General features: G+C 51.4%; 10 protein-coding genes across 10 annotated transcripts; 5 read left to right on the plus strand and 5 right to left on the minus strand.

Annotated features, from left to right (window-relative positions):
• The first annotated feature begins 735 nt into the window (after positions 1 to 735).
• B0H65DRAFT_471583 (uncharacterized protein) lies at positions 736 to 1,892 on the plus strand. Its single transcript, XM_062827111.1, has 2 exons — positions 736 to 1,616; positions 1,693 to 1,892. The coding sequence occupies exon 1, from the start codon at positions 767 to 769 to the stop codon at positions 1,565 to 1,567; it is 801 nt and encodes a 266-aa protein (XP_062679139.1). The 5' UTR covers positions 736 to 766; the 3' UTR covers positions 1,568 to 1,616; positions 1,693 to 1,892.
• Positions 1,893 to 2,678: 786 nt separating this feature from the next.
• Positions 2,679 to 5,519, minus strand: B0H65DRAFT_510379 (S-adenosyl-L-methionine-dependent methyltransferase; the record flags this gene model as incomplete). The annotated part of the gene is made up of 3 exons (XM_062828395.1): positions 2,679 to 2,912; positions 2,966 to 3,746; positions 5,515 to 5,519. 3 exons carry the CDS (start codon positions 5,517 to 5,519, stop codon positions 2,679 to 2,681), a joined length of 1,020 nt encoding a protein of 339 aa, XP_062679140.1.
• Positions 5,520 to 5,530: 11 nt separating this feature from the next.
• B0H65DRAFT_471588 (uncharacterized protein) lies at positions 5,531 to 7,426 on the plus strand. Its single transcript, XM_062827112.1, has one exon. It carries the CDS (start codon positions 5,644 to 5,646, stop codon positions 7,189 to 7,191), a length of 1,548 nt encoding a protein of 515 aa, XP_062679141.1. The 5' UTR covers positions 5,531 to 5,643; the 3' UTR covers positions 7,192 to 7,426.
• A 786-nt stretch (positions 7,427 to 8,212) lies between these two features.
• On the plus strand, positions 8,213 to 9,375 carry B0H65DRAFT_577753 (uncharacterized protein; the record flags this gene model as incomplete). Its single annotated transcript, XM_062830704.1, has 3 exons — positions 8,213 to 8,323; positions 8,381 to 9,168; positions 9,298 to 9,375. The coding sequence occupies exons 1-3, from the start codon at positions 8,272 to 8,274 to the stop codon at positions 9,373 to 9,375; spliced, it is 918 nt and encodes a 305-aa protein (XP_062679142.1). The 5' UTR covers positions 8,213 to 8,271.
• A 1,558-nt stretch (positions 9,376 to 10,933) lies between these two features.
• Positions 10,934 to 13,086, plus strand: B0H65DRAFT_577760 (uncharacterized protein; the record flags this gene model as incomplete). The annotated part of the gene is made up of 3 exons (XM_062830705.1): positions 10,934 to 10,997; positions 11,075 to 11,820; positions 12,895 to 13,086. 3 exons carry the CDS (start codon positions 10,934 to 10,936, stop codon positions 13,084 to 13,086), a joined length of 1,002 nt encoding a protein of 333 aa, XP_062679143.1.
• Positions 13,087 to 14,558: 1,472 nt separating this feature from the next.
• B0H65DRAFT_577761 (uncharacterized protein) lies at positions 14,559 to 15,629 on the plus strand (the record flags this gene model as incomplete). Its single annotated transcript, XM_062830706.1, has 2 exons — positions 14,559 to 14,735; positions 14,970 to 15,629. 2 exons carry the CDS (start codon positions 14,559 to 14,561, stop codon positions 15,552 to 15,554), a joined length of 762 nt encoding a protein of 253 aa, XP_062679144.1. The 3' UTR covers positions 15,555 to 15,629.
• Positions 15,630 to 15,911: 282 nt separating this feature from the next.
• B0H65DRAFT_251891 (uncharacterized protein) lies at positions 15,912 to 17,119 on the minus strand. The gene is made up of 2 exons (XM_062822478.1): positions 17,091 to 17,119; positions 15,912 to 17,027 (listed from the first exon to the last, which is right to left on the minus strand). Exon 2 carries the CDS (start codon positions 16,796 to 16,798, stop codon positions 16,073 to 16,075), a length of 726 nt encoding a protein of 241 aa, XP_062679145.1. The 5' UTR covers positions 16,799 to 17,027; positions 17,091 to 17,119; the 3' UTR covers positions 15,912 to 16,072.
• A 31-nt stretch (positions 17,120 to 17,150) lies between these two features.
• On the minus strand, positions 17,151 to 19,337 carry B0H65DRAFT_550684 (uncharacterized protein; the record flags this gene model as incomplete). The annotated part of the gene is made up of 5 exons (XM_062829758.1): positions 17,151 to 17,668; positions 17,728 to 18,063; positions 18,152 to 18,377; positions 18,624 to 18,868; positions 19,220 to 19,337. 5 exons carry the CDS (start codon positions 19,335 to 19,337, stop codon positions 17,151 to 17,153), a joined length of 1,443 nt encoding a protein of 480 aa, XP_062679146.1.
• Positions 19,338 to 20,275: 938 nt separating this feature from the next.
• Positions 20,276 to 23,484, minus strand: B0H65DRAFT_251848 (ATP-dependent DNA ligase). Its single transcript, XM_062822477.1, has 3 exons — positions 23,121 to 23,484; positions 21,167 to 23,055; positions 20,276 to 21,104 (listed from the first exon to the last, which is right to left on the minus strand). Exons 1-3 carry the CDS (start codon positions 23,275 to 23,277, stop codon positions 20,568 to 20,570), a joined length of 2,583 nt encoding a protein of 860 aa, XP_062679147.1. The 5' UTR covers positions 23,278 to 23,484; the 3' UTR covers positions 20,276 to 20,567.
• Positions 23,485 to 25,147: 1,663 nt separating this feature from the next.
• On the minus strand, positions 25,148 to 27,095 carry B0H65DRAFT_510384 (pyruvate dehydrogenase E1 component alpha subunit, mitochondrial; the record flags this gene model as incomplete). The annotated part of the gene is made up of 5 exons (XM_062828396.1): positions 25,148 to 25,659; positions 25,718 to 25,804; positions 25,868 to 26,235; positions 26,364 to 26,497; positions 26,943 to 27,095. 5 exons carry the CDS (start codon positions 27,093 to 27,095, stop codon positions 25,148 to 25,150), a joined length of 1,254 nt encoding a protein of 417 aa, XP_062679148.1.
• Positions 27,096 to 27,367: the final 272 nt, after the last annotated feature.

Genomic DNA, 27,367 nt, shown 5'->3' on the forward strand with positions numbered 1-27,367 from the left:
AAGAATTTGCCTATGATGGTCATGATGTACAGGATTATGCCTTGATCCAACAGACTCAGGATTTCTTCATTTGGCGTCTGACTATGCCAGCACCGAATCTCTGAAGGTGACGGGATGTTGATGGCACTTCAATCGGATGAGTCGTTCGTTACCGGACAGGTTTGGGCGGATGTAGAGCGTGGAGCTGGTGAACCCCATCTTTTCCATTCTTCCGTCCCTTTTTATTGATGCAGTCTGAGTCCTTATGAGCACTATACACCGCATGCCCTGCACTTTTTCATCTCGACCTTCTGTTCCATGGCAGTCCGTGCCTTCCACTATGTTCTGTTTGTTCCCCTCACCAGCATTTCGGTCCAGTATCTCTAGGTGGGCCGCCCTGATTTCTGGTTCCCCTCTTCCGCTTCCACTGGAGAATAAATTCCACTTCCTCTTCCCCCTCAATCTCTCTCACCTTCCTTTTTCCCTCCGGTCATCAGTTCTCCTACTCTCGCTCCGTTTCAGAAGAGGCAGCTGCAAAAGCCACCACCAAGGCCCAGTAAAGGTAGGTTTGGCGTTTATCCAGCGTGTAATCCAAGCAGCTGACCCTCTCAAAGCTACAGCACTCAACATGGCCTCAGAAGCAAAACCTCCCATCCTCGCTGCCCCGCTTGAGATCCGACTCGAGATATACCGCCACACGTGGACGATCCCAATCATCGATGCCAAAAGACATTTTAGGGAGACTCACCAACAAGAGGATAATGGCCGCTCCAATCTCTATTTCTTGATGGCCTACTTCAAGCTCCAGGTCGGACAACTTCATGCGCTGGTCTCTATCTGCGGACAGATTCGAGACGAGGTCCTTTCGGAATACTTTCACCGAACTCAAGTTTATCTCTGGTACCATGTCAACCTACATGTACCTTGCGCAATGCAACACATCATGTCCTCTCTTCTATTTGCGTCCTATACTCAGCACGTCAGTCTTCGTTGGGATATAGATAGTTTTTACGTCATGCCCAGCACCCTGGATTGGCTGTTGCAGCTGAAGCAGCTCAAGACTCTCGAGCTGTTGATAACCCGTTCGTATTTGCCTCCTATCATCTCCAAATATCATGAAGAGAATTTGTTTCCGCAAAGTATGAAGTTGGCTCTCGACGACTATTTCGGCTCCATACACTTTCAGAGACTCACAACCCTGCGCAATCTGGAGAAAATTGTCGTCAAGCTCTGTTTCGGGCCGCACAGGTGGTGCCCGAGCCCAGAAGTTCATGCGGGTATTTGGGAAAGAACACCTCGATTTCAGAAGATTAAGGAGACTCTCTCGGAGTCAGTGCGGGAGGACCTCAGACAGGTATGCTGTACTCTCCCGATGGGGGTTCCCCTCCCTTTCTCTCCCGCTTCCTTGAAAACAAACGCTGACTCACAATCTCGTGCGTTGATGTCATTTAGCCAGAGCAACAGCCGACCTACGTATTTGAGCAGCACATCGGTGCCATCGATCCCGAGTGGCCTCGGTCTTATAGGATTTGATGCCATCCTCAGGTGCTTCATTTCCCTCAGCTTTTTTTTTGCGGATGAGGGTTGAATTTGCGAAGTTTTCTCGACAAGGTGTTCTGGGGGAGGTAATGGGTTTTCTAAGTAGCACGCGTGTGAGCACTTAGCCTTCCGTATTTCTCACTCTTCATTTCAAAATGTCTTCCTCGTTCTTACAGTCCACTATGACGATCCGACCGTTTGTCGGTGCATAGAGGTATGCAGGTCGTCCCCTTCTGGTCTCTCTCAGCGACCAGACTGTCGTTTGGTGACCTTGAGCCAATCCGTTAGACGCAAATTTGAATTTTCTTGTTGCATGAGTTCAGTTGACTGGTTTTCCTCGTCGTGCGGTCTCTACCTTCGTCGTGGTCATGGAGTGATGAACGTCTCAAATTCTCAACGGAGGTTGTCGTTGGGATTACCTCCAAGAGGGCCGAGGCTAAGGGTTAGGGTTCAGCGCACAATGTAGGCGAACTGATAAGCCGATAAGGAGACATGCTAACATCAACCTCAAGCCATTCTTCCTTTCTTCAACCAAGCCGCCAATCAAGCATTCTCCCACCACCCACGTTCCCTTTGTCTCGAGCCTCGAGGATGACATGGACCTTTCTAGGCGGATATCTCAACCAGCCTCACCGTCAAGCCTGGCAAGTCGACCTACCAAAACCCAATCTCCGCTGTGAAGCACAAGCTGACGAAAAATCCAGATCTTGCTCAGCTGGAATGTCACACGAACGACCATCACCAAGGCCGTAGCCAGGCTCTCATTTCGGGACATCAACAACACAACCCCATTCAACCGATCTCTGCATTACAGATCAACCCTTAAAAATTTGTTAGCGCGAGACCTGCAGCGTCTTCGGACAAGGCAGAGGATATGGGATTCCGGCGGTCCTACCTGTATTGGTCCAGACCGAGCCAGAGCCAGGGTAAGAGCAACAATCAATAGTGTCCTACACACATCGCACCAAAACTTAACTCCACTTACAGTAGGCAATAACGAAAACTAGATGCTATTTATAGCAGGAATGCCACCTAGCCATCCTGAAAGTGGTGAAAGAGCTCTTCGCAAGTTCTACGCTAACGAACTTTCCAGGGGTGAACTGTATATCGTATTTGCTCCCATCTGCCCCCCTCCTCCCCGTTGGCTTCTGTTGCTCATCCTACTCTGGCTTCTGGCCATAAACAACCTTCAAGGTGTAGTATCCATGCACGTCCTTCCTCCTGAGCTGCTGACGCAGATAAGCGGCATACACAGTAATTTCCTCTTGTGACCAGCCCATGATGCTACCGAACATAAGATTTATGATACCCTCAACATCGGTCATCATCGTCGCATAGGCGTAAAGGCCAATTTCCTTCATCCTCTGGTCCTCAGACCAGGGCGAGATGGGCATCTTCAACTTCAGTTAGCTTCTCCCTTGACAATGGCCCCTAGGGAATGACCTACCTTGAACTTCTTGACCGTTATATTCTCAAAGCCTGCCTCCTTCATCGCATCCTCCATCGTCGTAAAATCGGCGCTCCTGGACATGCGGTTGACCCGGTTACCAGCTGCCTCGAGCATTTTACCATACTGATCCAACGGACTATTCTCCTCGACAGATCCGTCGTCAGACGAAACCATAACCGAGACATCAACGTGCTCGAACCAGCCACCGGGCTTGCAGCACTGGAACGCTTGACTATATATGTGATCAAGGCTTTCGAAAGCGCCGTTCATTAACTGCATATGGATGTAATCGAAATGGTCTTCCCTAAAGGTCCATTCCTTGGTGGCATCGTCGATCTCGAACTGGAGGTTAGGAGGCACCCAGCTGGGCTGCACAGGAGAGATGTCGGTACCAACTACGTAGCAGTTGGTATACTTATCGGCGAAGTCGATTGCCCACAATCCCGAACCCGTCCCAATATCCACGGCGTTCTGTATGTTTGCGCTGAGAGGCGCTTGATGCAGCTTTCCTTCAAGCATCATATCGATGGCATGGTAGAAAATGTCCAACATCTCCATGTGCTTCGAGTCATTGGGACCCCAGTATTCTCCGTCCATCACGGAATCGCTGTGATAGGTTCGGCCATTGATATTGCGGTAGTTGAGAATGCTGGACGAGATGGAAGCGGTCGAGCTCTCGACCTCGTCACCAAGAGTTGAGTCTGCATCAGTGTCGTCCGCGGGCAGTCCTTGTTGAAGCCAATGAGCTCCGAGGAGAGCACCAGATTCGGACTTGGGGCTTTGAGGAGACGCAGGGGAGCCAGATGTCGTCGGGGACTTTGTTCCAGCATGATGATGGGGCGATGATGGGCCAGGGGGGGCCGCCGCGGCACTAGGAGACCCAGGCGCAGGCGACTCGGCCTTCCTTTTCATAGGGATGCTCGAAAGAGAAGCGTTTCTCGGGTAGAACATTCGAGTTGAGAGGAAAGATAAGGAGGCGATGAAAGTACCTACCTAACTTACATGTGAAAGCAAGCAACTTCACGAACTGCGGCCTGGCCATCCTTTTTGAATTCGCAAGAAATCCCCAAGATTCTCCCACTTACTCCGCACCCAGGGGGGCTCCGAGGACCCTAAGCCTATCTAGGAAGCCGTCACACACCGATCGACACCGACGTGTCCGATCTGTTGGATCTCCTCCAACCGGGTGGAAACGGCTCGCAGTCCGGAGCCGCCTACAGGCTTAGCCTCCTGGGCTAGGTGAAATGCCCAAGAGCTCAAAAGATTGAAAAAGGAAACCTGCCGAGACTCGCCGAGACTCGCCGAGACTCCCACAACTCCGAACATTCGAACGACGCTATACATGTACTCTCTGCGCTTCTTTCGAATTCTCACCTTCCTTGCGAGGAGCAATACTACTCGACGACGCCCGTGCCAACGACCCGACCGACCTTTCTGGACATGTCAAAGATAACGGCTCTCACTACTACGTTTTCCGAACGGGACAAGTACGGCATTCCCTGCGGCGCCTTCTTTTCGGAAACGAACGCCGGGCACGGATTGCCCAGATCATCTCAGGGGATGGAACGCAAGATCTGGTTGTGCTAGCAGAGACGGCTGAGATCTTGGACTTTCACGCTCCGATTGAAGAACGAACTTACATCGAGAGGTTACGGAACGAGACGAGACGGGGATCGAATGCGCAGCGTCTGGTGAAGACTGACTGCTTCGGCATGTTCGTGGCGATTGTGGTTCAGTGGATTGATGGCGTTTGTGGCGTACAGGGAGTCATCCCAGGGGTTGCGTTTATTTATCGGGTGAGGTGGCGATGATGGAGGCTGCGTTGGACGACGCTCCGGCTTGGAGAGAGGTCGTTCGTTCTGAGGTAAGGAACTGGAGGTATGGGCGGGTTGTGAGGGGGGAGGGGAAGAAGGATGGATGCTCGGTGTGATATGATATGCGTGGCCGAAGGGTCGGAGGTCCAGATGTTTTCGTGGAGAAGCCGCAGCTGAAGGAACACTCGAGCCTGTGCATGCATCCCGATCAAGAACTGGCGCCGCCACCACCCGAACCCTATGCCCATCCTCCAGTTCGGCTTCGATAACAAACCAGTACTTGTCCTCGGCAAAGCAGTACCTCGGAACCCTGGCTGCGACAGAAGAAAAAAAAAAGAAGAAGAAAGAACAGAAGGAAAAAAAAGAAGAAAGAGCAGAAGAAGAAGAAGAAGAAGAAGAAGAAGAAGAAGAAGAAGAAGAAGAAAACAAGAAAGAAGAAAACAAGAAAGAAAACAAGAAAGAAAAAAGCGTGTCGTTCGTAGAGTCTGGGATATCGAATTCCGCCCAGTTCCTCTCCTCGTCCGGTTCACAGATCAACACCGGTCCAAATGGGGTAAATTCGGCTCAAGCGGGAAGGATGTTTTTCAGTTTTGCTGCCAACCTCAATGCCAACACCCAGCGGCAGAGAAATTCACGATTTATGGCAGTATAATGGAGGTTATTGCATTAAGTCCGAAGCGAAAATGTGGAAAACTATAGGAGCAACCTTCTGCATCACCGAAGATGCATAACGACATGTCCGGAGGCCAAAAAAAAAAAAAAAAAAAAAAAAAAAAGGCTTCGCCGTACCGACGCCGACAGGACCGACGCCCGCGAGCAGTACGAGTTGAAGCATGATCGGGCATAGCCAACGGAAAAATAATGCAGCACGATAGCAGATTGTGGGCATTTATTCCCTACGCTCGCCATTATCCTCTCTTCTCCCCCCTTCTTTCCTTTCACACCTTCACAGTCAAACACAATCCACTTCATTCCGAACATCACCTACCTACCCACATTGACTACCAATCCCAAAGTTCACTTTATCACATCACAAACGACCAGACGATCAACAACAACAACGAAACTCGACTTCCAACAATGAAGCTCGACACGTTCATCATTCCTGTGCTGGCAGCCGCTGCCGCACTAGGCGTGTACGCAGTGTCGACTCAACAACATCCTCTTTCGGAAACTGGCGGATGGTTGAAGGCTTCAAACCTGTCAAATGGCCTGCCAGAAGATGCACAGACAAAACAGCGGAGGGATTGGCCCCCGAAAGATTTCGTAAGGCCGGATTGGCCTGAGTGCCCCGAGTTCAACAAGGGGAGCTTCGACATCAAGCATCCTAAACTGTACTCAACCAGTGCCGCCTGGGACGGCAACAACTGCGTGCTACTCGTTGGTTCACAGGTGACGCCCGAGGTAATTGTCTACGACCCCTACAACGACCACGTCGTCCGCGTCGTCGAGATCCCAGACATCGCCCACAACACAGATTACTACATCTCAAGCGTCCACTGGGACTGGTACACGGGCCTCTGGACCTTTCTCGCCACCAGCCGCCGCGCGGAGGAGACCCACGGAGCCGATGTGTCGGGCAACAACTATGTCATCAAGTACGACGTCTACAAGAACGCATTTGTCTGGAAGGTCAACCTGGAAGCCGTAACCAGCCACGGCAAATTCGGCGGCTTCTACGGCCTCGAGACCGACTTCCAAGGCAACACCTACGTCGCCGGCACCTACCGTAGCACCATCATCCGCATCCTCCCCGACGGCCAGTTCGTGAAGTTCTGGTGGTTGGAACACGCAGACCACCTAGATCAGGGCATCCGCGGCCTAGCCGCCGTCCACGACTTCAACCGGCTCCTCACCCACAACGCGGAGGGCCTCATCGCCCCCTTGGACATGGGCCAGGAGTTCGGCCAGTGGCAGCCCGACTGGCTGGTCGACACGAACATGAAGATCGCTGACGTCCAGGGCATCGCGCTTCCGCAAAAGTACACGAGCCACGTGGCCCTGCTGACCTCCCCCTCGCAGGGCGTCCAGGTCGTCCAGGCCATGGGATACCTGTGGCAGACGGAAGACTGCTTGAACGACCGTCATGCGGTTCAGCACACCTTTACCGTGATCCCTGCGCCGGCTGCCGTCACGGCCGAGAATGGATATCCCTATGACACGGTGCAGGTGGGGTCTAACAGTATTTTCATGCTGTTTGAGTACAAGGACAGGCACAAGAATGGGGATGAGTCGGTCTGGCATTTTGAGGATATCACGCAGGCGATTGAGCAGAACTTGGCGCTGAAGCATAGCCCTGATGGGTTCACGGGCTGGAATGATCCGAATATTTGGCCTGATGCTGATGAGATTCGTTTGAAGAAGGACGTGCCGGAGGGATGGCACTTGAAAATTGGAACGGAGGATTAGAATTGCGGGGATAAGTGAATCAACGTGCCGCTCGGCTGGGCTATGTACTACGAGTGGCGATTGAGATACTGGACTTTGGATACCTCTAGGGTTGAAAAGGGCAACATGGCTGCTGGGTGGTATTGTGCTTGTCATGGGTTTGGGAAACAGAAGAGAAGGAGCTTGATATTGCGTTCACACCACAGCGAAGGAAGCTAGTCTTCTACGACAATCACAAATCTACGCTTCACACACATGTTCCAACTAATTGTGTCTCTCACTACGATGGTTGCTGGATAGGTATGTTTGTTCGATGTTGATCAATCTCTGGGCATCTTGGTGTTTATGGAAATCATGAACCCAAACTTTGCAAGCACATCATAATGTTGATGCGTTGTTACTAAGGAGAAGGAGGAGGATGAGGAAGTTAAAAAGCCTCCGGCTCCTTTTTGGCGGTCTGGTCTCGGAGTGTTCCCAGCTACGTATACCACCTGCTCATCCTATATAACACGATACTGCCACTTGATCTTGTGGGTGAAAGATCACCAAAGGAAAATAGCTGTCTTGCTCCTTTCTCACCGGCAGGCTCAAGTCTGTAAGGTCACGTTGGGATGATGGATTTCCGTAATCCATGGTGGACTTTTCTGGATTTCAGTTACCGTCTGGTCGGGTTTCGTCCGATATGACACTCCAACATTGACGGACCGCTTGGGGCCGCCTTCAACAATCTCGGCAGCTGTGAGCTCTGGTGTTCTCATTCCCTTCACTGCCCTTTTCCTTTTCTCAAAACTTCGCGCACCGGGCCGGCAGGCAGCCTTCCAAAACCTTGGGCCATATGTGCCTATCTCCATTCACTCATGTTTCCCGCCCTCCCAGCCTCAGGCACTGGATCCACACTTCCCATTCACTTGATCATCTTGCAAGTACCTATTTATTTCCAAGCTTCTACATACAGCCTGTCTGTTTTTCTTCCCCAAACTCCTCTCGCAATCACTCGCCGTCTTTGTCCCTCCTTTCCACCCACTTCCAATAAGGACGAGTAGCCCAGATCTGGCCAACCCCAAAGACACTTCTTGCCTTCCAAATTTCCAAACGCCCAACATGGTCGAGACAAGAAAAGCAAAGACAACAAGGCTCGCCCTGGGTTTGACAGGTACGCTCACCCCTCTATTGCGCCATGAATCATCTAACGTGTACTTCTCGTCAATAGAAGCTCAACCGAAGCATTCGACCTTCATCCGCCTCCCTGTCGAAGTCAGGCTGATGATCTACAAGCATGTGTGGACTCCGACCGCCATGCCTTGGGAGTACGACATCATCGCTCAGCGTGAGGGCCAACCCGCCAGCGACCATATGAAGCAAATTCATGTCTTAACCTCCGTCTGTCGCCACATGCGATACGAGGTGATCGCCGAATATTTCCTCCGAAGCCAAGCCCACATCAACTACGCCGCCGGCGACTCCTCCCACTGCGACGGTAGGAGCGATATGCGAGTGCTTGCCTCCATGTGGCACCTCAAACGCTCCAGCCTTTTCACAGAGCATCTTCAGCATGTACGCCTGAACTGGCTACCCATCAATGACTGGAGCGGCTGGACTGCCTGGGACAACATGGTGGACAAGGCCAACGCGCGAAGGGATATTGTCGGGCCGTTCGCCATGGCCGCGCCTTGGGGTACGGCGGGGCAGCCAAGAAGAGTCTTGCGCCAGATGGATACCCTGAAGTGGCTGGCGAGTTTGAAAAGCTTACGGACTTTGGAGATCACGTTCATCGATGTCATGACTGTTCATGAAAATGATTTCGTATCCTTCTACGACACTCTGGCATGGCGGAAATTAATGAAAATGCCCAAGCTGGAGTGGATCACCTTACGACTCTTCTCCGGCTCCGCCCGCCACGAAGAATGGAACTGGAACTCACCGGAAAGGCTTTCGGACCGTGAGAAGGTAATGGATCTTAAGGCGAGCCTCTTAAAAGGTCCTTCTGCGATGCTAAAGGTGCGTTCAAGTATTTGTGGTTTTCAGACCTGTCTGGAAAGCTCGCTTCAAACGTTTGTTCAAAGCACATTCGTTACTTTCCTTCACATGTATTAGGAAGGCTGGACTAACAGGACTTAACCCAAGCAGAAGGAACGTAAGCGGTGTCGAATCGACACTAATGTCGGTGCGGTCACGGCCGAGGTTTTTCTTTCCCCGGCAGTTTAAGGTTCGTCATTCGGTTGCCTACCATAGTGGGAAAATCAAGGGGGCCCCAAGTCTTCTCAGGCTTGCCAAGCGTGGGAAGTCTTGTTGGATCGGGAAGTCTTGTTCCCTTCCACTAATATCCTTAACCACAAGACTACACAACTATTCCCCCAATGAAAGTAAAATATTCTGGACTCACTACACTACGCTGTATGCAATGCCCTGGCTCCCTATCTACAACGCTTTTGGTGCCTATTAGTCCCCCATTATTACGCCCATTGCTCCCATAGCTCTCATTGCTCTTATTGCTCTCATTGACTCCCATTGACTCCCATTGACTCCCATTGACTCCTATTAATTCCCAATGACTCTCAAAGACTCCCACAGATTTGGGGGAGTGGAAATTGGGATTTCGGAGTTGGGACTTGGGACTTGGAGCTAGGATTTAGGGAATTGGGACTTGGGGAGTTGGGGAGTTGGGACTTCCACTTGGAATTCGCCAAGTTCAACCACCCGCCCTGCTCCTTCCCCCGGAACAACCATTTAACTATATAAGAGGAAAGAGCATCATCTTTTCTTAAACCTTTGGCCAAATGGTTAAGTAGTTTCTCGTAGACCTTTTCTTTTAATTCTTATCGTGACTGTGACTCTCCGTTCGATTCCCAGCTGTAACATTTGCCCTTTGACTTTTCATTTGATTCCGTTGTCCATTATTTCCTCGTAACCAAAGGTCTAGAGGTAATAAGTAGAGATGCCTAAGAAAGAAAGCCCAAGCAGCCTAGAAAGCCTGCAATTGCAGGCCCTATTTTTTGGTTCCTAGGGGGTGGGGTCAACAAGACTTGCAGATTCAACAAGACTTCCCACACACGCAAGCGTTAGAAACCTACCAAACCTTACTCCCTTACAAGACTTGTTGCCCCCTCACACGTTCCAAGCTAATTGTGTCGCTCACTACGATGGTTGATGGTCATGTTTGTTCGATGCAGTGGTGATCAATCTTTGGACATTGGGCATGGTGTCCACGGAGATCATGAACCCAAACTATACAGCTCAAGTTTCGTACGTTTCTACCAAACACAAGGAGGAGGAAGAAACACTTGTGGGCACAACACTTCAAGGTAGAGGTATAAGGGCCTCGCGGCCCTTCTCGTGGTCAGATCTCCAGTTCTCCCCCATCTTTGTATACCATCTGTTTACCTACCTATCGATATAACACCATCCATCTCATATGACACTCCAGGTTTACAGGTCGCCTGGGGCAGCTTTCGACATGGCCTTGGAACCTTGGAACCTGGAGCTCTGGTGCTCTTGAGGTTATTCCCATTCACTCTTCTTTCCTGTCTGCAACCTTGGGCACGGCATCTACATCTCCCATTCACCTGATCGTCTTCCAGAGACCTATTTAATTCCCACCTCTTGCAGCCTGTCGACACTTTTCTCTTCCCTTTCCAAACTTCCGTCGTCACCAATCGCCGTCTTTTGGTCTCCATCTGGACACTCACCAGAGCAGATCACTACTGCCGAGCCTACCCTCCTCCAAAGACCCCTCTCCCTTTTCTCGTTTCGACTTTCCTTCAAGATGGTCGAGACGGGAAGGGCCAAAGCTGCAAGGCTCGCCCGGAATGTGGCGGAACGCAAGACCGGTACGTTCATACCTCTATCCTCTATTGCACCCTTCCACTCGCCTGCTAACCATCCAGCGTGTACTTCGTATCAATAGAAGCTCAATCACAGTATTCACTTCTCCTCCGCCTACCTGCAGAGATCAGACTGATGATCTACAAGGAGGCGTGGACAACCGTCAGGCCTTTTGAGTATGACATGGAAGCTCAGCGCGAGGGAAAACCAGTTGGCGACTATATAAAGCTGATTCATGCTTTAATCTCCGTTTGCCGACTCGTACGACACGAGGTTCTCCCCGAATATTTTGCTCGGACGCAGGCCCACGTTCTCTACGCCGACGGCATCTACCGCTGCGGGGGGGATGTGCGAGTCCTTGCCGCCATGCGAGACATGAAGCAATCCAGACTCTTCACGGAGCATCTCAAGCACGTGCGCTTGCACTGGCTGACCGAAAGTACCTGGCGTACCTGGCTGAACTGGCTCATCTGGTGGGACATGGGCGATCCCGACGCTAAAGAGCGGGAGGAAGCCCGGCTCGCCATGTCTGAGCAGGAAGAAAGAGCACTGCGCCAAGTGGATACCTTGGCGTGGCTCGCTGGTTTGAAAAGCCTGCAGACGTTGGAGATTGCCTTCATTGACACCAGATGCCGGATGGGTAACGATCCTGCCGTATACTTTGGCCCCGACAGTGTGGCATGGCGAGAGCTGCTGAAACTGCCCAAACTAGACCGTATCTCCTTCCTGGTTTACTGCAGACGCCCGTATGAATGGAAGGGCTCGGGAAGGTCTGTGGGCCGTAAGGAGATACTTGAGGAGGGTCTCTTGAAGGATCCTGCTGCAAATGTACGTTCGAGTATGGTTTTGAAACAGACCTCTCTAGAAGCTCGCTTTATTCGCTGATTCCAATTACATTGATTGGTTTCCTCTCAAATGAATCACGGAGATTAGGCTAACAAGATAAATTATGCAGAAGGAAGGCAAGCCGCACAGGATTGACGTTCATATCGGTACGGTCAGAGACGTGGATTCTCTTCCCAAGTTGTTTGAGGTTCGTCATCCGGTTGCCTACGACTTCCCTTTTGGCGGGACTTGTCTTCGTTGATGGACATCATGCTAATCGCTTCCTTCCTCCTTTGCCAGATCTCTTAACGGGCTGTCCCTCGGTTTTCTTTTCCCTTTATGTAGTCTGGTTGTAGCGTAGATACGTAAAAAGTCTTCTGCATATACCCCCTGGCCGGTGTCAGTCACTTGACGATTAAACAGAATTGCCTTTTGAGAAAAACTCACCTTCTGAAGCCATGGAGATGCCTCTTAACTCTTGATAAAACTATGCAAATAATCTGGCAGTGTCCTTGGGTGAAAATGGTTACGGCGACCCTCAGTGTCGGCAAGATTTACCCGTGACGCGAGCACCTACTCGGCAACGGAGTAGTGGCGCTCTTTCCTTTCTAAAACTCTGTACATCCACACTAGGCAGGGACGGTTCTCTACCTTCATTTTAAATACTTGACTGTCCCTTTCCATCGCCCTCCAATTCCCTCCTCTGTTTCTTCTTTTTGTCAGCTTGTTCACATCTTCATCTTTCTCACCATCAGCTTCCTGGCACCGACTTTACATCTCAATATTCTTTTCCTCTCTCCATCACACAAGACATTTCAGTTTGGTAGCCACTCACAAACATCTTTCGGTACTCTGCCAGGTCGTTCCGATAATTGAGACGGGTTCTAATAGCTCTCCCACTAATTGGTACTTGGAACGTACGTCTTGCTCTCTCCTTTTCCATCCAAGAACGCATCTTGTCCGTCCTCGACGGCGCTACGTCCCATCTATATGATTAACCGGAAGTTTGTGTACCAGATTTGTCCTTCGGGATGCAATGTTTTGTCGGGATGAGAACGGATCCTTGGGCATTTGCAGCATTACGCGTCTCCCAAAATTTTCTCCTTCCCTGCCGAGTCCAGGCTCCAAATCTACCGCGAAGCATGGACCGTCAATGAGGAGGACTATTGGATCAACAGGGGCTTTCCGGCTTTGTTCAAATGCGCCGACTACTTCAAGGCTCAGCAAAAAGCACTCCTCAAACTGCAATTGCTGTCCCGCCGTATCTGAAACGAAGTCATTGAGGAGTATTTCCCCCGAGCCTAGTACAACCTGTGGTACGACTGGCGTCCAAATCTTTTCCATCCGCCCGAGTGGCTTGAAGCCAGCCATAGGAGCGTAACGCCCCTCATTCAAGGAACCCCCCTCATCAGAACGTACGCCCAAAACATCAAGCTACAATGGAACACTCGCCGCGAAAACACGCGCATGGGAGGAAGGGAGGAGAAGTTGTCGGGAACTCCCTCTCACCGCAATCACACTCTTCTCCCACACTCGCTGCCTCCTGCTCAGCCAGCGGCTCAACGGCCCTGAGCAACTCGCTCAAGGGAACCGTAGATCCCCAGCCGTGCTCCTCCCGAACATTCTCAGTTTGGGCTGGCTCCTGGACCTGCGCTCGCTCAAGACGCTCGAGATATCCATCGACGTAGACAGATGGTGGGACCTGCAGCGGCGTGGGCAACCTCTTGTGGCAGTTTCTGAAGAGATCGCGGGTACCCAGCAGCCGGACTGGGACGACTACTTTAGCGGCCCGCGCTTTGAACAGCTCTTGCGGTTGCGTAACCTGGAGAAGGTCACTATCAACGTCTATTATAAGGGGGCCAAGATCAAGGAGTGGGATCAAGAGGGTCGATTAACGGAAATCAGGCAACAGCTATTCCCAACAGTTTTGAAGAACCCGAGTCTGGTACGTTATCCCAGATTGTCTTCCTTCCCCTGAAAAGGGAAAGCATGGCTGACGAAAAGATGTCTCCATATTTGACAGGCAAATCGGCGCTGGTACTCAGTCGAGCAGTCTATCAACGCCATTGGCTACCACAATTGGCCTTATACCATACCTATGTATATCTAACGCCCCGACCTGAGCCGATCCTGCACGGCTTCCCTCAACCATGTTTCAGTTACCGGGCTTAGACACTTCTCTCGGGTCGAAGGGACGTTCGTATGCTCATATGAAGCCGAAGAGTTAAAACGTCTAGCGAGAATTTGGCAAGCTGGCAATGGCAAAATGAAGGAGGGGCCGAAGATTTTGTGTTACCTAGCGAATCTTTATAACAGCGACATCAGAAATGACACACAATGAGGAATTTCAAGGAATGATGCTCCATGTCTAGTGGGTGTATGAATGTGGTAGCTTTTCTTGGCCACAAGCGGAGAGGGTGAAGACTGTTCGGCCTCGCCGGCCTAGAAGTCGAGATATGTGAGCTCGATAGAGCTCCTAGCTCGCCTCCTCATGTACCTCTGTGCCAAATCAGCAGTGAAAGCATCGCAAGTGGCGATGTTCTGGGAGAAAGAGAGCAGTGGGCGCCACCGCTGAATGTAGAGGTAACTTCCCTCGTGCCCGGCCATACCACCCCATTATAAAGGAAACGCAATAACTCAATGGGCTCAAGGGTCGCATCATTGAAAATCTAAGATATCTCAGATAATGCAATGTGAAAACAAAAGCGGTGAAGGCGGTGAAGACTGCATGAAGAGGGAAAATGCCCAATTCTTCGCCTTATGCGCAGTCCTCGGGGTGTCTCTGCACAGCCCCCGTGATGCATTCACCAATGATCAGCCCCAGAATGGATCGCAACATCAAGCGCGAGGACATCAGCCGCAGTAATGAACGCACACGTGAAGGTAAGGTAGCCAAAATTCGGGGAGAGTTCGTTCCGGTAAATCCAGCTTGGTGGATGGAAACGCTGGAAACGTACCGACGAGTGCAAAGCATTATTCACCGCTCCTATCTCCCCGATGCAATGCCCCAGAGGATGGGCGCGGAATGGCAAGAAGGGCGATGAGTTCCTCCCCTGTAGTATACATCCTTTGCGTTCGGTGTCGGAGATAATGACACATGTAGAGGTACCCTTACACGAAAAAAGGCGAAAAAAAAAAAACTCCTCAAATAGCCAGAAGCCAGTCAAGAAATCCTCAAAGTATCAGACCAGGGCAAGATACCCAGTTATCTAATCATCAAAGGCTCGGTCTTCGACGTAAAGGTCGTTAATAAAAGTGACAACGGTGTCGGTAGAGCATGGAGTGATTACGGCTGGAAAATTACTTCGCCTGCTTCGCTGGGTGGGAATCATGTTGATATCCCCCCTAGCTTACTGGAGTCAGAAAATCAACCGGGAACCACAACCACTCACGACCTGCTTGCGTTGCTCTTCGGACGGGGTACAGCCGAGACCACACCTGCGAGCTTACTGGACATACTACCCGGGAGAACTCGGGGCAAAGTCGCGGCGCTTTTCAAGAAGGCGGAAATGGAAACTTCGGTGCTGTCTCGGGCTCGGACTGAAGTGGGGTGTGATTTCCTGCTTCTGTGTCCGGTTGTTGAAGAGGGTGTTGGTGGTGGGACGACGGTACACGAACGAGTTACTTCTTGTAAGGGAGTTATGTTTTTGGATAACATGAAGGAGGCGGGAGCGGTTCAGATGGAGGAGGTTGATCGGTCACTTGGGGTTAGGACGATGGAGGTGGTGATACGTTGATAAGTGAGTGGGCGTTAAGTCCGGTGTTGTAGGTTACCTTAGGTAGACAGTCTAATACGGCTCGCTTTGGCTAGGAAAGGCCGTTACAAAACTATAATAGGGATCACAATAATTTGAAAACACATCGGCTAGAGTCATATAGGGATTCTTCCCTTTAAGAACTGCCTAGAAATTAGTTCAAAAGGTATATTAAATACGCTGGGATGCGTGATAAAAGGATACCTAAGGTGTAATGTACTGACCGTAACGTGTTCGGTTTATTCTTATGACCATTCCCTACTCCAAAAGAGAGTCCGTCGATTCCTATTGACTGAGCATGGGTCGAGAGTTGTTCCAGTCATGACTGCATTGTACACCGCTACCTATGGCTGGCGTAGGTATAAGAAGCACTAAACGTTATATATTATACAGCCAGGTTGTGACATAACGTGAATTGGTATGCTTCATACAACAAGACCATATCCCAAACTTTGCCCTCGATCTGCCCTCGACCTGTCCTTCTCTGCTAAGTCCAGCCTTCATCCAATGTGAGGAACATACCGAGACCACTGAGGCAACAGATATGCCGAGTCGGGTAAGTGCGCGAGGTTGATGAATGAAATAACGACCAAGTATATGCGTGCCAGGACATAGAGCACCCCAAATAGAACCGCGAATATGTCGAAGAGGACTTTGAAAAGGTAAAGGAGAAATATTGTCGAAAGGTACAGTGAGAATCCAGGGAGTATGGGCAGAAGACCCAGTAGGGCGCAGAGCAGCTCGTTGTTTTTGTAAAAGGTTCTTTTTTGGAGAAAGGTCTCCAATCTATCGGAGAGTTCCATCTCCATCTCAAAGACCCAAAGAATAATACTGTAGTCAATAAGACGGTCCACGAATTCCTCGATAGTTCGGTATACAAGCCGCGGCCCCTGCCAGAAGGGTGGGAGCCTAGTCCAAGAAAACACGCAAGCAACCAAGACACCTGCTGCGGCTATAGTGATGCTCGAAATCCTCCAGAGAATCCGTTCGATGCTGGTAGTGAAGGGCGCGTTCCAAGCAACGCAATGGAGTCCACCGTAAATGAGACCTACAATTCCAAATCCTATGAAGAGTGGGAGGTAGTGATCGTAATCTTGAAACCGGGGCAGGTTGCGAACCCGGTCAGTGAAGGTATCTTTGGGCGGCGTGGAAAGGTCATGTTGGGCTAATCCGAGGGCTAATTGCCATCTGATGAGGTCAGGGTATCGAATAATAATATAAGGCATCTGAGTTGTAGATATGGGATTTGGCGAGGAATCTTTGAAACGGAATGTGCTAGGATGTCTCTTTTTGGTCGAATCCCGTATGATTTAGCCTAGTAATTTGATACCGCCCCGTTCACTGTTCCCTCCGTCATCCGACCTAGAAAGGGTGACTACATGCTCCTTCTGAGGACATAATCTGACCATTTCAAGAAGATCAGTAGACTGTTTGGCGCTTAGGCAGAGTCTAGAGCTACAAATCAGATTTTTGTTAGTCACCCCCTGGAAAACAGAACAATGGATTGGCTGAGTGTACCATTACGGGACTGTGGCAGAGTATTTTTGACGAGTGCAGAGTAAATATCTGGAATGAAACTCACATATTCGCATTGATACCACCATGGAACATCGTTTCAAAAAAAGGTCCAAGAATGATTGTGTCCTCATCGTCGAGGTGGGTGTCTTCAGTTACTCCTTGCCGGGTTTTATAGCGCTCTTTAGGGTTTATGTCCCTCATATTGAGCCTATATCGCTTCTCTCTCAAGGGCCGCCCGGACAAGTCAACATGGGAATCAGGCCCATCTTTCGTGCCACAGTGCACAGGAAAGGCGAACATCTCGCCATCGAAGTGGAGATGATCCGATTCCGATGCTTCCTTGTCCAACCTGCTCGCAGAGCACATGGCTGCGATGAGCTTGGCCTTTTCCAGTTCTTCGCGCTTTCTGCTGGGGTGAATCAAGACTGTTTCAGGCTCGACGATATCGAGGGGTTTATTCCACCATAGCGCGTAATTAAACAAGGTGCAAATTGCATGACCGAGCGTGTTGAGTTCGAGCAGACTGATTGCTAAGCCTTGCGCAAATCGTGTGAGACATTGGACACAAAACCAGGATGCTAAGAACCGGCTACTTGTTAGCTTGGAAATGGGAATGGAAAAGGGACCAAGTACGAACCTTGGATGCAGACAAGCGTCTTCGCGAGGGCGCTTCCTTTGCTTTTGTCTTTGATCCTGTTCTCGGAAAGATCAGGAATCAACATTTCATGGCCATTTTCCTGCAAGAACTGTAACCCCTTTGGGGTCAACGTGAGCCGCGTGCGTTGCCGTTGACTTTTGTTGATGGTGAGCCGTTTGCGTTTCCATTTAACGCTGGTAAATTCCTGGGCTGGGAGGAAATTCATCATCCTGTCTGCATCATCGACTTTAGGATCACTGTCCCTAATCTCAATCGCAATGCCTCCCATCACTGCCAGGAACCCATGTACCATGGTCCACTTTTCAACAGTATCACCTGTGATTGTAGAAGGATCCTGTTGTAAAATTCCATGATCAGCCTATAGAAACGCTCAAATGTGTCATGCATTTGACTTGAAGCTTACCTCTTCGTCCCCTTGACGGCGTCGTGATAGCCAGGGTAGCCAGGATACCAGGATGTAGCCAGGATACCAGGATGTCCATCAAACCCTTACTGTTAGACGGCGGGCCATCATGGTAGAGTGAATCACTTTCGCTTAACGAGTCACTGTCATGCTCATTGTCCTGTTTATTCATTGTGTTGACGAGCGACCTAGCCTGCACATATTGCTGATAGGCCGTATAGGCAATCTGTCCCGATTAGCTATTTTGGGCATGTAAATGTGAGACCAAGTAACCAAGGGATGTGCCTGGGAGAACAGGGAAACTACTGATTTTACTGTAAGGGCATCTAGGTAGATACCGTATCCGACCCTGATTCAACACAAGAACCGTACCTACCGAGCTGGTATTGTATTGCTTGCGTTGATAAGTTCTTGGGAAGGCACTTGCGATAAATAGACATGGAAGAGGAATAAAACGTAAACTCGAACTTACAATCTCCGGACTCAACAAACTAAACACCAGCCACCCAATTTTCCGCATCAGCTGTTTCCAGCCGGGTTCCTTGTGCTCGGGCACATTCAAGTGTATTGCCGTCCACACGCAGAGGCCGAGCGTGACGAGACATACGGACAGAATGCTGAAAGTTCCTCGAGTACCGGGTTCTGGAACCCAGTTCGGATCGGAGGAGTTGGTAAAGCTGTGACCGAATATCTCGGGGCTCATCGTGTTGGAGGGTTCTGGACGGGTGTTGCTGAATGCGCATGGAGATAAGAGCGGCTATGATGACCCCAAGTCTCATGGGAAGGGCGGCCAGCTGCGGGCATTCAAGCCTTTTAATTCTCTTGTGGCAGTGGCGGCCATTGAGTGACTAATAACCCCATTGGCGTAGATTTCAGGCGTCGACGTCGTTGTTGAACTAAGTCCTATTGTCAGAATCAGCACCACTGCGCCAGCCACTCAAATACTTCGACACCTACCTATCACCAGTCTTTCTTCTCACATCGAACCTCAAGACAAATGAGAGGTGTGCCCAAGCTGAAAAAGACATGCGCTAGCGCACAACCCACACTCTAGACCCGTAGCCTTACCACCCTCACCACCCTCCCACCACACAACGATATCGACATTTGTGAACTCGGTGATTGACTGGTGGTTAATGGTGCCACGTCCATGATGAATCGCCTCGTTGGCGTTGAGCACCAGCATTGTGCATGGCCATTCGGGAGGCTATACCATCTGTTGTCGTCGCAGGTTGGGCACGAAAGCTGAACTTGCAAGCCTGGTTGGAACTTTCGGTGTTACACACAAGTCCAGCCAAGTCAAATCAAGTTGGGGGTCTGGATTGACTTACCCTGAAAATGGGAGGTCAACTTTGACTTGCCGGACCCCGTGATTTGGGTTGACTTGTCGGCTTGATTTGTGTCAGTATTGTTTCTACCAGACTGTACTGTCCCCCCTCGAGATACATGCAATTGCGTACACCGGAGTCGATATATTGTACATACCTGAAGCCCTACACGCCAAGTAGCAAGTTGAAGTCAGTCAAGTCGCACCTCGTACTTCGTTGAGTTGTTTCAAGTTCCGGCCCACTTGACTGGACCGCCAGGTGGGCAATTTGGCTCGACTTGAAATCGACTCGCATGTTGTGTGTACCACTGGTTGGAACGGCCGCTCGTTGAGGGTTTTTCGATGGAAAGGCGACGGACGGATGGTTATTGAAAGAAGAGAAAGTATAGAGGTAGTAAGAGGGGACGCCACAAAGATGCCGTGGGCAAATAAGATACCCCTCCAGCCTAGCTGCAGTCCGCACATTGCACCTTCCCAAACTCCTCATCAACAGGGAGTGGGCCATCCACCGGTCTAGTTCGGGTGCGAGTTGCTTGTGACTGACAAACTCAGAAGGAGCGGCGGGAAGAAAATGAGATCATCGAACCAAAGTGGGCGATGTATGCTACCCGTGGAGATGAGGGCGGTTTGGCAGCGAGCGGCCTGGCTTGAACCAAGCACACACACTTCATTTCCACATGATTCTGAGATGAGGCTCAACTCAAACACCTGTTCCACACACAATCCCTCGTTATATCACCCAACCATGCAAATCCTCGAGTTGCAGGCGTAGACCTTGGTCCACTCATTGAGACGAGGACAGTTGACATTGGCAGGTCTAACTTGCGTCTGATTCCATTGCAGCGCCGCACCCGAAGTGAATTGGCTGCATATCCTCACAGCCTTACATGGCGGGCGACATTGAAGACCCCCGAGGAACAAGTAACAACAACACGGCCAGAATATGAACACAACATGAACACAGGACATTCCATAACACCATAGAGGTACCCATTCCCCGATCTTTTCCGCACCTGTCTGTCCACTGAAATAGCACACCACAGCCACTCTCAAGTCCATCAACCAACCCCATTGCAGTCCATTCTCTAACTAATACTCAAAGTCATCATCAACAGCCGGCCCCTTACTCTTCCCCACGCTCTCCTGCTTCCTATACATCTCGGCAACCATCCTACTCGTCGTCGCCTCATCCGGCTTCTTATCCTCTCTGACCTTAATAAACCTCGGAAATCTCAAGCTTATACCCTTCTCACCACTCGGGTCCACGCCCTCCTTCATGCCCGCCTTATACCTCGGGCTGAGCGTCAGATCGGCCGTCTTGACCTCCCACACGTACTTCGGTTCGAACCAGACGTCCGGCTGGTGCTGCCCGCCCGAGGAGTGCGCATAGAAGGGCTTGGGCCGGTCGATGATGATGGGGGATAGGGAAGAGTGGAGTTCCTGCAGGACTTCGTCGGAGAAACCGGTGCCGATGTTGCATACTGTTTCGTAGGTGTCGGTGTTGGGGTTGTAGCACGCTAAAAGGAAGGCGCCGAAGACGGAGGTGCGCTTGCCTTTGCCGTGGTAGGCGCCGAGGACGACGAGGTCGAGCGAGTCGCCTATGCCGGCTAGGTAGTCTTTTTTGATCTGTTTTTTGTGTCAGTTTATCATCCATCCCAAAGGTCTCTAGAGATAAGGGAGAAACAAACCTTCAACCAATTCCGACTCCTCTTAGACGGCTCATACCCACTCTCCTTGCCATCCAACATCTTAACCATCAACCCCTCACAACTCGCCTTGACACTCTCATCCAGAAACATCTGAATCTCATCCAGCTCCTGACCATCCATGCTGGTCGCAAACGCAAACTCGCCCTCGACAGGCTTGAACGCCTCACGCAACAACTCCCTCCTCTCCCTCAGACTTTTCTCCACGACCGCCTGGCCGTTCAGATACAACAAATCAAACGCAAACACGCACACCTTCACCTTCACATCCTCCAGCTTGACATCCTTCTTTTTGCGTGTCATCAGCTGCTGGAACGGCAACACCTTCTTCTCGACCGTGTCCCACGCCACGGACTCGCAGTCCAGCACAAAACTCTTGGTGCTCTCCTTAACCCACGTCGGCAGCTTAGCCAGCACATCCGGGTACTTCTGCGACAAGTCCTCCGAGTTTCTCGAAAAAATAGCGGCAACACCCTTTCCGGTCTCCTTGCTGGCGACGTGGCTGAGGTCGCCATCGCTCTTGGGCGCGTCCTTGGCCACATAATGAATCTGCGCTCTCTCGCCGTCGTACTTGTACTCGCACGTGAACGTCTGGCCCTCGAAGCGGTCGAGCACCTCAGTGATAGCTTTTGTCGGGTTAGCCAGCATGGGCTTGAGCGGCACACCCGGGCGCAGCTTGCAGTGGTCGCGGAGGTTCATGATGCCGTGGGTGAGCATGGCGGGGATGATGACGTCGTAGCTGGGCAGCTCGCTGTAGACGGTCTTGAGGATGGACTCGGCTTTGCTGAAGTCGGATTCGCTGGGGACTTTCCCCTTTTGCGCGAACTCGTGCGCGATCATGGCTTGCGCCAGAGAGACGATGACGGATTTCTCTGCCAGGCCCAACCGTAGCTTACCCTCCAGGAACCGGACGATGAACTTGGCTTCACTTGCCCCGCCCTTGTCCTTGGTGATGTCCACCTTGCCGGTGGAATACGCGTCCGCAGCCGACAAAAGCTTCTTGATACCATCCACCTTCTTCTGCTGGGCGCCCGTACCCGTCATAGTCGTAGCGATATCCATCAGCCCCTTATGCACACCGCGAATAGTCAACGGCTTGGGCTTGAACATAGTCGGCTGCTTCGACCTCGACTTGACAGCCACCAGCCCCAGATCACCAATCTCCTTCTGGTCGTTTTTGATAACAGCGACACTGCGGCCCGTAGTCTCGCCGATAGCCTTCATGATAAGCGACTCGCCAATACCCAGCTCGATACCCGCATAATCCGGCGCAAGCTTGTTGATCATGAGCAGAACGGTAGGCAGTAGATCGTCGGGCGTAAGACGGAGGACTTGGCGCAGGAAAAGAGAGCAGTACTCCATGATGAGCAACCTCTTCCGCGTCTGCTCAATAAGCGAGAACGTGGTGCAGAGGGCGGCATAGGGAACAGGCTCGCCGGCCTTCCAGTCCGGATAGGGGTCCTTGACTTTGGTTGTGAGTGTGGTCTGGATGACCTTGCGAGCCTTTTTGGCGACTGCCTCGGTCTTTTCGTCCTCGTCTGCCTCTTCTTCCTCTTCGGCTTCGATTTCGGATGCGGATGCTGAGGATGCTTCCTCGTCATCAGCCTTCTCTACCGGTGCGGGAGATAGGCTCTTCTTTTTTCGTGCGGGCTTGGGCGAGGCGGCCTTCTTCCTCTTCTCCTCTTTGACGGGTGCAGAAGAAGCGGTGACATCCTCCATGATCTCATCCTCGTCGTCTTCAACCACCTTGCGACCTCTCCTCAACCGCTTGCTGGCAGGCGCAACAACATCCTCTGTGTCCTCCTCCGTCTTGGCCTTTTTCGACTTGGGGCTTTTGGTCGTCGGCGATCGTGACCTCTTCTTCTTGTTGTCTGCTTCGCGTCTCAGTCGTTAGTCACCATGCCATTAACGCCCCTTTTCCAAGGATGTAACTCACCTGTCTCCTCCACCACCTCCTCCACAACCTCCATCACATCCTCATCATCCTCCTCTTTGCTCTCTTCCTTAGCCACCTCTTTGACAACCTCCTTCCCCTTAGCCGGCCTTCCCCTTCCCCTCCCCGTCTTAGCAGGACTCTTATCCTTGATCTTCATCTCCTCCACCTTCTTCTCTACCTCTTCGTGTCCCGCATCTTCACCGTTCCCATCCTTTTTGGTCTCCTCTTCCTTCTTCGCAGATGTCGACGTCGCTTTCGTGCCAAAAGACAGTTTTGTCTGCTGTTTCTCGCCTACTGAGGAAGGGGCATCTTTCTTGCCGAAGAACTTACTGTATGCGTTGTCATCTCGTTAGCATTTTGCGTGTTTGGCACCTCAGCTTGGGGGGAGGACTCCAAAAGGGTAGTTATAGTGATGCGCAACCAAGATCGAATTCGTTTCCCAAAACAATTGTGTCCCAAAAGTGTTCCAAAATTTGTGTCCAAAACTGTTCCAAAAACGTGTTCGTTCAATCGATCCGTTACACTCAACTAACCCAATCGTAGTCTGCCTCCCTCCTCCCTTCGGTTTGTCCTTAACGTACCCCAACGTCTGCTGCTGCTTGGGAGGCATCGTGACTGTGTGATGGGTGTTGTGTAAAGCGTAACTGGCGTAGTTCCTTCGTCCTCTTCCTAGTCCTCCTCCTGGTCCTGAAAGTCCAATTGCCAAGTCGGCTCTGGCGGAATTCGTCAAGGTCGTTGAACAGTTGAGGTGTAGTCGGCTGAGCGATCCGACAAGTTGGTGGTGGGGTTGGAATTGGTTCGTACTCGTACTCGTCCTCGGCGCAACGTTTGCAAGTGGAGATGTTGCGGATGTCGAGAAACTGGGGATGGTGGTAATGCTTCTCGCAGAAATCGTTCTCGTCGCTAACCCAATCGCAAGGTTCGTCGCAGTCGTAGCCTTCGTCGGAATCGAAGTTGCTATCGCAGAAGCAGAAGCAGTCCAAACTCCCTTGCTCCCAACAAGCAAAGGGAAAAGTAGTCTTGGAGCCAGGGTTGTTGACTTTTTCTTTCCTTTTCCCGACAGGAAATTGTTCGTCGCGGTTCCTCTTATATATTAGGAATTGGTCAATGCAGTCCCAATTGGCCAAACTTCCTCTTGTACAACACCAAACACCCGTAAGTAGTGTTAGGCAGAATAGGCAGCAACCCCAATAAATTTCCTGGAAAGTTCGTCGTCGCAGTCGCGCTTTCCCTTCCCGTGTCGTCCCTACGCCGCGCTAAACCTTTTAAGTGGACATGACATGACGTGACGCGACGCGACCCCCTGTTCTTTTTACCCTAGCTCACCTAGCGAAAAGTGCAGGCAACAGTCGCGTAAAGTGGCACGGTCACATGAGCCGCACTCCCTACAACTTTAATACCGTTGATCAGTTGATCACCTAACTACCTTCGCTTCCGATCTATAAAAGCATAGACCAGGCTAACGCACAGATGACAGTCAGGACTCGGGAACCCCTTGCGGTGCGGGACAAATTTGGGGTACCGTCGCAGCGTAGCGCCAAGCGCCGCCCATCAAATCGATCTCCAAATCTCCAACAGCTCAAAAATGTTGGGCTGAGAATCTGGCTGACACTCTGACAGGGCTGGCATTTTGAGGCTGGGCAGGGGGGCAGGTTACGATACGATATCGGAGCTGAGCTCACACACTCACACAAGTTCATTCAGCTGATGAAACCAAGACCGCTATGTTGAAGATCGAATCAATTTCATAACCCGCCTTTCCCTTCCCCTTCGCCTTGACCTGTCTAGATATGTGTGGTTGTGTTTGTGACTGTTTTGCGCTACGCAGAGAGATGTTTATTATACAAGGAAAAAGCAGAAAAAAAGAGCAACCGTCCATGATGACCGACGTAGACGGAAGACGCCTGCTGCACCATTTTTGTTTTCGTTAAATGCATCAGAGAAAAAAAGACAAGTTTTTGGTTGTAACTTTAAAAAACCCATCTAATTTGTCATTACTTCTGCCTCTCTACCCAATTTTGACTTTTTTAGTGCTTGAAGTAGAAAAGCTCATCAGGGGTACGGCCACGGATGAAGTCGGGCTCGGTACCCTTGACGTAGATATCCTCAAAGAGAATCTGCTGGGTAGGCTCGGGAGGAGCCATGGCCTCGGCGGCGGCAACCTCCTCGTTGACGTGGGCGCGAGCCTCCTTGTCAAGGCCCTTGAGCTCCTCCTCGGTAGCAACACCCCACTCGAGAATGTGCTGCTTGAGACCGGCAATGGGGTCGTTGGTGGAGCGCATGCGCTGAATCTCCTCACGGGTACGGTAGGTGGTGCCGGGGTCGGACATGGAGTGACCACCATAACGGTAGGTGACGTACTCGAGGACGAGAGGGCCGTTGTCGTTGTTGGTCCACTCCTTACCGTACGCGACGGCGGCCTTGACGGCGAGGACGTCCATGCCGTTGACCTTGAGACCGGGGATGTACTGGCCACGCTTGTAGTAGTCGGTCAAAGCCGACGAGCGGGCGGCAGAGGTACCCATACCATACTTGTTGTCTGCACGATTACACACGTCAGTAAGAATCCACGAGACCATGGAACGTGGGCAACTCACTCTCGCAGCCGAAAAGGGCAGGGAGCTTCCAGAGCTTGGCCATGTTGAAAGACTCAAAGACCTGACCCTGGTTGCTGGCACCATCACCTATAACATCGTATTAGCCTTCCGACTTTTCAACTTCGTTCCTATCGCCAAAGGAGAGCCTACCGTAGAGGATGATGGAAGCCTTCTTGCCGCCAGTGTACTTCTGGGCGAAAGCAAGACCAGCACCGACAGCGACCTGAGCACCGACGATACCGTTACCGCCGTAGAAACCCTTGGTGAACATGTGCATGGAACCACCCTTGCCGTAGGCGATACCCTCACGGCGACCGAGAAGCTCGCCAATGATGGAGCGGACGGTGCCACCGCGCATGTAGGCGAAGCCGTGGCAGCGGTAGGAGGTAATGACGTCGTCAGTCTTCTGGATCGCGTGCTCGATACCGACGGCGACGGCCTCCTGACCAACGGACAGATGGCAGAAACCACGAATCTTCTTCTCCTTGTACAGTCTGTCGGCGGCCATCTCCATTTGTCTGTAGTTGAGAACAGTGTTAGCTATATGCTATGCTATACTGCCATGTTGAACCTCCAGGCCGAGATCGGCAGAGATGGGGGAAGCTCGGAGCTCCGATGACCACGTAGGATGGTAGTTTTTGCATACCTGACGACGACCATGTCGTAGTACATCTGCTTCAGCTCCTTTTTGGTGACGGCGAGGGTGTAGGGAGGGGGGTCGAGCTCGTAGGTCTCGAAGCTCTCATCGCTGAGGGTGACCTGGAAGGGCTCCTCTTCCGACTAGATTGAAGCAAGATTGCATGGTAAGCTTATCCATGTTCCCATTTTCGGAGTAGTAGTAGTAGTAGTAGTAGTAGCGAGAAGTAGCAGTTTTGGTTGCGCGCAAAAATCTGCGCAACCCAACCCCCAGCCGACAACGACGGTGACGACATGATAGGTTTCGAAACCACCAAAACAAACGGCGTTCATCTGGTGTTTTCTATTGACTTGACGTCAAGAGAAAGAAGGCGGGTCCGGCGGGTCCGGCAGCAAGCGGTAAGGTAGACAGACTCGCATGGGACATGACTTGCTTGACTCGCGAGTCTGCTTGGGGGGGACTTGGGACTCGGGGGACATGACTAGGGAGTCTCTCCTTCCCTCCAGTCTTGGTCTTTTTTCCAACGAACCACACCACCATCGAAACCCACTTCGAACGACATCCGACATCAAAAGTAAACAAACGTACCTCTGGGAGGGGCTTCTCGAGCTGGGCCGAAGCAGCATTGGTGGTGACGGACCTCCTAGCGGCGATCGAGGGAATAACGACACGGGGAGCAGCAACACGGGCGCGGATGGGCGCCGCTACCCTCGTCGATAACCGGGCTGCGCGAGAAAACATTTTGGATTATGTGCTCTCTTCTCTAACCGCTGGGAATACGTTGCAGAAGAGTTGGGGGGGTGAATGACGACGGGAGAGTGGAAGCGGAGAGGACGAGAGTGAGGGACGAGACGACGGGCAAAAGCAAACTGGCAAACTGAAAATCCTTGGGAGTGTGGAAGGGTCACGAATTGATGGGCTCCGATGGGGTAGGCGAGCCAGGGCGGTACGGCAGGACTGGTGCGGGCAGGGCAGGTGTGCACCAGCACGTCAGGGAACAATTGGAGACGCTC

The sequence above is a fragment of the Neurospora tetraspora genome, assembly GCF_033439725.1.
Source record: "Neurospora tetraspora strain CBS 560.94 chromosome Unknown B0H65scaffold_6, whole genome shotgun sequence".
Lineage (NCBI taxonomy): Eukaryota > Fungi > Ascomycota > Sordariomycetes > Sordariales > Sordariaceae > Neurospora > Neurospora tetraspora.

Bases quoted from the DNA above. Each gene is read 5' to 3' on its own strand.
- B0H65DRAFT_471583 (XM_062827111.1), top strand. From the start codon at position 767: ATGGCCTACTTCAAGCTCCAGGTCGGACAACTTCATGCGCTGGTCTCT.
- B0H65DRAFT_251848 (XM_062822477.1), bottom strand. From the start codon at position 23,277: ATGAAGATCAAGGATAAGAGTCCTGCTAAGACGGGGAGGGGAAGGGGA. The intron at 23,056-23,120 runs GTGAGTTACATC...GACGCGAAGCAG, and splicing joins GGAGGTGGTGGAGGAGACAG to ACAACAAGAAGAAGAGGTCA. The intron at 21,105-21,166 runs GTTTGTTTCTCC...CACAAAAAACAG, and splicing joins GGAGTCGGAATTGGTTGAAG to ATCAAAAAAGACTACCTAGC.
- B0H65DRAFT_471588 (XM_062827112.1), top strand. From the start codon at position 5,644: ATGCAGCACGATAGCAGATTGTGGGCATTTATTCCCTACGCTCGCCAT.
- B0H65DRAFT_251891 (XM_062822478.1), bottom strand. From the start codon at position 16,798: ATGCCTTATATTATTATTCGATACCCTGACCTCATCAGATGGCAATTA.